Here is a 7,153-nt window from a genome sequence, read left to right as displayed (position 1 = left end):
TACACACACACACACACACACACACACACACACACACACACACACACACGCATACACATACATACACACACACACACACATACATATACACTTCACTTTTCAGTTTAAAAAAAGAAAAGTTAAACCATCTGCCAGTTGTTTCTCTTCATAAATTTTATTTACTTTTCAATTTTTTAAACATCATTTTTCATTCATTTATTTATACTTTTTTTTTCTTTGCATTTATCTCTTTTACTTTTTCACTCATCTTTTTCTGACATTTAATTTATTCCCTTCCCAATTCATCCATTACTTTATTTCTCTATCATATAGTGCATACTATCAACGTAATCATTTACGTAAATTACGTCAGCATTAATGATACATTTCATCCAATATTTCGCCATCATAAATTTATCCAATATTTCTCGTTTCAAAATTCATTTAAACGAATGAAAGGACAAATACAACGACATTCGTTCTCATTAATTTCAGAGGAGCGACAATTTTCTCGTTATGATTGTTCGTTAAAGAAGTGTTTAATACATGCCATTCATTTGGGTCTGGTCTACATACTTACCTGAATAGATTTCAGTTCATTTCGAAAAACAATTTCGTAGTTCTCTTTCCTTTCTAGTATATTTGATTTTCAAAATAGATTCATTTCAAACCAGAAAGTTACTGCATTTCGATTGAAATACAACATCTGGAAAGCATAGCAATTTACTACATTCCTAATGCTTAACATTAACAATATCTCAATTTCGGGATTTACCAAAACTTCTCTCATTTCAGAATTTCAGGAATTCCGTTACATGAATTTTCTTTTTTCCTTCCCTTATGTAAAGTTTTGTAATTTGGACGGATAAAGTTCGTTCTGTTTTCTTTTTTTTTTTTGTCACAATTACTTTGAAAGGATGGAAAGGAAAAGCGAGCTTTGTTTTGTGCCATAACATAATTGACCAATTTAAATGGGGGGTTTTTTTTCTCTCTCTCTCTCTCTTTCTAAATTCAATACCATGAATAATTTCCAAACAGAATGCTAAATGTCATTATAATTGAGCTAAAATTCAGGATAAGTTATAAAGTTGCCGACATTCACAAAGACATGTCACCGTTAGCAAACGAATAGTTCGTTGAAAAAAATGAAATAAATAAATAAAGTAAACATTTCCTCTTTTTTAAGCCTATGCTCTTCTATTCGATCTCAGAAAAAAACAAAAAAAAGGACTGATTGTGAGCGCAGTGAGACGACATTATGCAAACGTTATTCTAGGGCCAGTGGTTCCCAATTTATGATCCACAAAGACGGCGACATGATGAGTTAAAAATAGGCGGAACTGTTCTTATCAGTCGAATACGTTCAATGTTTTGATTCAAGTTCGTTTTCAAATTAACAGAATTTATTATTTGTGAATCTTATGGTGTTTGGTCAAGAAAATGTTAGGAACTATTATTGTAGGCGAAGGCATACATCACGTGTGTTCACGTCATTCTTACCTGGTATCTAAATAAAAATAGGAAAGAAGTATATAAAATGGAATAAAGTATGACAAAGAAAATATATAAAATAAAATAAAATATGAAATTTACATAAAATAAGTTTTAATGGATTTCCCTCAATCATATGGCTTAGTGAAACATCAGAGGACAGGAGTCTTTTTACTTCATCACTTTAACTACTTAATTAATTATTATGCTTTAGACAAATTCCTTTTTAGCTCAATATTTTTTTATTTTTATTTTAATTGATTCGAATATTTATAAATTTATTTAAATAATTTGTTAAGGAATGTCCGTATGTCATTTTATTTGATCACAGATATTTGTCGCATGCTTTTGATCTTGATGAATGTTGACAAATGACAAACATTTTCAGTAATAATATAACTGTGCACAAAAAAATCGCTTTTATTATTTCATATCGGAAAGTTTGTTTGATAAGATATCAAATCTATTGTACTTTTTCCTTTTTTAATATAAAACTTATTTGTAAAGCCAACTAACAAAAAGAAATGATATGATATCAGCGCTTAAATTATATGTCAATTTATACAAATAATCAACGCTTATCAATATATCTTCATTTTCTCTCTCTTTTTTTGTTCATTTCTGAACCAATCTTCATCGTAGATAATCCTTATCATTATCGTTATCATTACCTTTCTATGTTATTCATCAGTAAATTTATACTTTTGCTGCACTTCTACAAATTCATACTTAGTAAACATGATGACACTTTTAACTGTTGAACTAATTTTTATCGCTTTTTTTTTGATTTCATCATACATAGCTTTCTCCTAATGACAATATAAGGTGAGTAATCTAGTTGGAACTCCCTTACTCACTGGTATCTTTTTGATCATTTTTTTTTTTTTTTGTTTCAAAATTTTCTTCATGTTGTGATCCATCATAATACTATTCTTCCGTTCCCTTATTTAATGATTCATTGACTTGACCATTGGCCCTAAGCGGAAGTTTAGATCCTCATCTTTTATGTTTACTTTTTTTAGTTATTGTTGAATGAATGCTGTTCTTGTCTTTCATTTTACCAAATTTAATTTTTACGGTTACTTCTTTGAAATTAGTTTCAGTGCATGCAAAGTGAACTATCTCGAGAAGTGTACCACATGTTTATTCCTTAGTTATATTTTTCATTTCAGACAGAAACATCAACTTCCTAAGACTTATTCTTGCTTGCAAATTAGGATTATTTGCTGCTTATTAATTTTATTTATATTTATTTGTTCTTTGTTTTTTGTCACCTAAAAGTCACTGAACAAAACAAGCATGCTATTGGAGCTAGCTAGTTCATTTGCCAATCGATTTGCAACTAAAGGATATGGTATTTTTGAAAATGGTGATGGGAGACTTCCCATAAATGACCGTGATTTGGAGAATCGACGTCAAGTACGTTTTTGGCTCAACTTCATCGAAATTCAGCTTTGTATAGATATTTTTATAAATTTCCCGATCGAAATATTGTCATATTTACGAAAAGTATTTTCAGATCGATGAAATCTGTCGTCCTTTGATGCTCAATGATGACAATTTGAAGCAAGTGATGAGTGAATTGCTTAAATCAATGGAAAAAGGCCTGCATCACAAAACTGGTTTCTATTTTTCCCTCTAATTTTTGCGCTTAAAATTTGTTGGGCATGAAGATAGATGGCAGAGGAAGAGGTCAGTCTATAAAACTCTTTAAAATCATGATCGGCCTTTACTGAGTATGAAGTCAGTTTTGGTTGCCAAAGTCGGTTTTTATTTAGCAAATTTTTTAGGTCAAAATGCACTATGATTTTACACGTTATATGACACGTGATGCAAAGGTGTTGTTGGGTCGATGTAATTACAGCGTGAAAGGTATTTTAGATTTATATTATTATTTTATATTTATCGCTGTCTTGTTAATTTTCAGCATCACAGGCAGCAGTGAAAATGTTGCCTTCCTTTGTACGCGCAGTGCCTGACGGTACTGAAATTGGAGCTTTTCTCGCGCTTGATCTTGGCGGCACCAACTTCCGTGTGTTGTTGATTAAATTGAATAAACGAGATGCCGAAATGACTGGAACGATCTTCCGTGTACCAGAAAATATAATGCGTGGCACTGGCGAAGGGGTATGTAAATAATATAGTTTAACTCAATCTGTAAATTTCCGAAATATTTTTATCATAGATTATTCCCATATCCCTCGCTTTGTTTAGCTGATGCTAAGTGACGGTTTTACAGCTATTCGATCATATCGCTGAGTGCATGGCTCGTTTCATGGAAGAAAAAAATGTTAAACAAGCTGGAAAGCTTCCTCTTGGTTTCACGTTTTCATTTCCGTGTCGACAGGAGGATCTGACATGTGCGAAACTTATCAATTGGACCAAAGGTTTTAATGCAAGTGACGTTGAGAATAAGGATGTCGTTACACTGCTACGTGAAGCATGCCAACGTCGCAAGGTTCAGTTTCCTTGTCTGTGAATTATCATGAATTTTTCGCAGTCATGGAAGATAAAAGTTTCATTTTTTTTCTCTTCCTTATTCCTTATCTGTTCCAAAAACTAGAAGGATGTATATTCGATCTTGGCTTTTCAGGATATTGATATCGATGTGGTAGCTGTTCTAAACGATACTGTTGGTACGTTGATGGCTTGCGCATTCAAAGAGAATACATGTCAAATTGGTGTTATCGTTGGTACAGGTACCAATGCGTGCTATATGGAAAAAATTAAAAATTGCGATAAAATCAAGCATTTGCTTTTAAAAGATGATGGAATGCCAGATGAGGTATTTTAATTATATTATTTAATTACATTATCTAACTCGAATTATTACGCATGAGAAAAATGCAAACCATATGAAGGTCGCGTGAAGAAGCCCATTTTAAAAAGTCATTTGAACGAATAAAATCGTTATGGTTGCTTAATTTTAGATGATCATCAATACGGAATGGGGAGCATTTGGAGATGATGGTGTGCTGGAATTCCTGCGCACTAGTTTCGATCGAGAAGTGGACGAGAAATCGATCAATCCTGGCAAACAATTGTAAGACTTGCTTACTTTTCCTGTTCTTTGTTTCGAACAATAGGCAGGTTATATGCATGTAAGCTTTGGAAAATAATTCTTATCGGTGGGTTTGGTGGTTTTGTTTTCAATGAGACTTGATGGTACCGTCCGACCATATTACAGAATCATTTGTGGATTGTCACTCTGACAGGTACTGTCACTTGGAATTGCAATACCTCGTGTTGCCTACGTTTGTTGAAGCAATTCCTTAGCTCATCTGTGGACCACCTGTCTCTCTCTGCGAGAAATAATGTCGCATTTGGTTAAGCTTACAGAGTGCTTCAAATTTCCTGACAACTCATTGAAACAATATCCTATCTTATTTGTGAACTGTTTCCCACCGAAGAAATGATGCATTCTATTGGTCCTGTCGAGTAATGCATAGCAAAAGGCTGTCTTTTTCAGATAGGGTTTTCAATTCTAAAATGTTCGGCATGCATTACAGGAGCTTGTGCTTAGTGGACTCGCAGTTAGGCGGGCTCACTGCAGCGGCGGTGTTTTGGAAGCCTGTATTTGTGTGATTCTACGGGCAAAAGCACTACTATCAATTGACGCCGCTGCAAAATTTTTCTGGCTGCGAGTTGCTTTAAACGCACACACACACACAAACACACACTGCTTGATTACTTCTTCTTTTCGGTACTCTGTGAGTTGCCAAAAAAGCAGTGAATGATAAAGGCCGGTAAGGAACTGCAGAATCTTGGTCACAGCACTAATAAATTTTCAAAAAATAATTCAAATTCAAAAAAAGTTGCTGGAAAGAGTTGTAATTTCTTGCCTTTTCAACGAAAATTTTCCGTGTGGATTGGAATTTCATACTGAGAAAACTTTTCTTTGAACATTTTCAGCATATTTTTTACATCGAAAGCAGGCAGGCCTTGATACGTTGTGACCTGTTCTGCAAGTAACGGTTAAGTTAATGGTACGAAAAAATGGAAGTTTCATTGATTAATAATTGAGATTTACAGATTCGAAAAAATGATCTCGGGTATGTACATGGGCGAAATTGTTCGTGTCATTCTAGCTCACCTGGCACGCCGAAATCTTCTTTTCAATGGTGATTACGAGGCCATTTCAAAACCACATTCATTCCCGACTAAATATGTCTCCGAGGTTGAAAAGTATGTCTGTGTCAGTTGACATCTGAAAATTAGGAGATTTCAAATGTATAAACTCTAAAAAAAAGTGTGTTCAGGATAGACTATCTTCTTGCCTCAAAAATATAAATTTAGAAGTCCAAGTTTATACCTCATTTTTTGTGTGAGTCTCGTATATAATGCGTATTTTGAAAAAAAAACTGTTGTACTATTCAGTGTTTATATTATATTGCATGGAAACTCTGTTTTAGAGAAATTTTGGAAGATGAAGAGCGAAATTTCGCAAAAACAATGCAGATTTTGGAAGAAATTGGAACCGAACAAGTATCAGTCGCTGACTGCATTAATGTTGCATACGTATGCTCTCTTGTTAGTACACGGTAAAGTGCTTCTATTCTTATCTTAGTTACATCAGAAATATATTTTACGTACACTCAAGTTATACTTGAAAAGAGTATAAATCAGTCTAGATTGGTTTTTTTTTAAATCCTTATAATCTATTTAGTAACTTTTTTCTTGGATTTTTTCATTAAAAACTGTTTCAGAGCTGCATACTTATGTGCTGCTGGCATAGCAACATTGCTGAATCGAATGCAAAAACCATACGTGACAGTTGGTGTTGACGGTTCCGTTTATCGATTTCATCCTACCTTCCCGCGCTTGCTTGATGAGAAAATAGAGCAGCTGATCGATAAGAAATTGAAGGTGACCTTATTTTTATGTTTTCTGTTGAGATAACCGAATAACATATTACTTAGACTTGGACATGATTGGTTGTTAATGACGAAATGGTTTCTATGTCAAATTTGCAACGCCTATTTATGTCACATTTTAACTTTAAGTAGTAAAAACTTTAAGGGAAGACATGAAGAGTAAATTTAAGGTTTTAACCAGTTTCTGTTTGAAGACTGGGAAATTTTGGCTTTTGCCGCTAAATGAGATTTGCGTCTCAATACATGCTATATTTCGGTTCGTCTGTATAAATTATAGTTTTTTTGCAGTATCAGTTGATGCTCTCAGAAGATGGAAGCGGTCGTGGAGCAGCGCTAGTGGCAGCAGTTGCAACGCGAATTAAAAATAAAAGTTGTTCTCAAACATCTGTTAATTGAATTTGTGCTGCATGTTTTGCCATAATTTTTGCAAATTATGGGTATTAAAGAAGAATTTGTTTCGTCTTTTTTGTTTCTCTACATATTTGTTGAATTTACGGTTAACTTAGCACTCATTCATTCGTGTCTCTTGTTTATGCATGTATTTTTGGCCCGTATTTGCAACCACGGCAAAATTAATAACAGCAGCGACGATCAACTATCAAACAATGGTACTCTTTTTATTAGCGATGGTTTCAACTCTATGTGTTGCAACTTGTAACATTGAAACTGTAATTTTCTCTTTCCAGAAAATCACCTTATTGGCAATAGTTTTAATTCTAAAAAAACGATGCATCCATAATCTTGACGTCATCCATAATAACTATAGCACCGACATATGGCTATTGTAAAAGTTTTAGGATATTTTGAAA

At 33.6% G+C, this 7,153-nt stretch overlaps 1 protein-coding gene across 2 annotated transcripts in view; it reads left to right on the top strand.

The window, feature by feature from the left end:
* Positions 1 to 7,153, top strand: part of LOAG_05652 — an 11,336-nt gene extending 4,183 nt beyond the window's left edge. Inside the window, exons 1-10 of one of the 2 annotated variants that reach the window (XM_003141189.2) lie at positions 2,637 to 2,889; positions 2,990 to 3,092; positions 3,398 to 3,597; positions 3,710 to 3,928; positions 4,064 to 4,255; positions 4,401 to 4,513; positions 5,503 to 5,655; positions 5,883 to 6,011; positions 6,177 to 6,336; positions 6,633 to 7,153. In XM_003141189.2, coding sequence (XP_003141237.1) covers positions 2,770 to 2,889; positions 2,990 to 3,092; positions 3,398 to 3,597; positions 3,710 to 3,928; positions 4,064 to 4,255; positions 4,401 to 4,513; positions 5,503 to 5,655; positions 5,883 to 6,011; positions 6,177 to 6,336; positions 6,633 to 6,740 — 1,497 coding nt within the window. In that variant the 5' untranslated portion in view covers positions 2,637 to 2,769 and the 3' untranslated portion in view covers positions 6,741 to 7,153. Of the gene's footprint in view, positions 1 to 2,636; positions 2,890 to 2,989; positions 3,093 to 3,397; positions 3,598 to 3,709; positions 3,929 to 4,063; positions 4,256 to 4,400; positions 4,514 to 5,502; positions 5,656 to 5,882; positions 6,012 to 6,176; positions 6,337 to 6,632 lie in introns of those variants that run through there. The other variant, XM_020446928.1, reaches the window with a different exon arrangement.

This window comes from Loa loa, assembly GCF_000183805.2.
Source record: "Loa loa unplaced genomic scaffold supercont3.14, whole genome shotgun sequence".
Classification (NCBI taxonomy): Eukaryota; Metazoa; Nematoda; class Chromadorea; order Rhabditida; family Onchocercidae; genus Loa; species Loa loa.
This window is presented reverse-complemented; position numbering and strand designations above follow the sequence as displayed.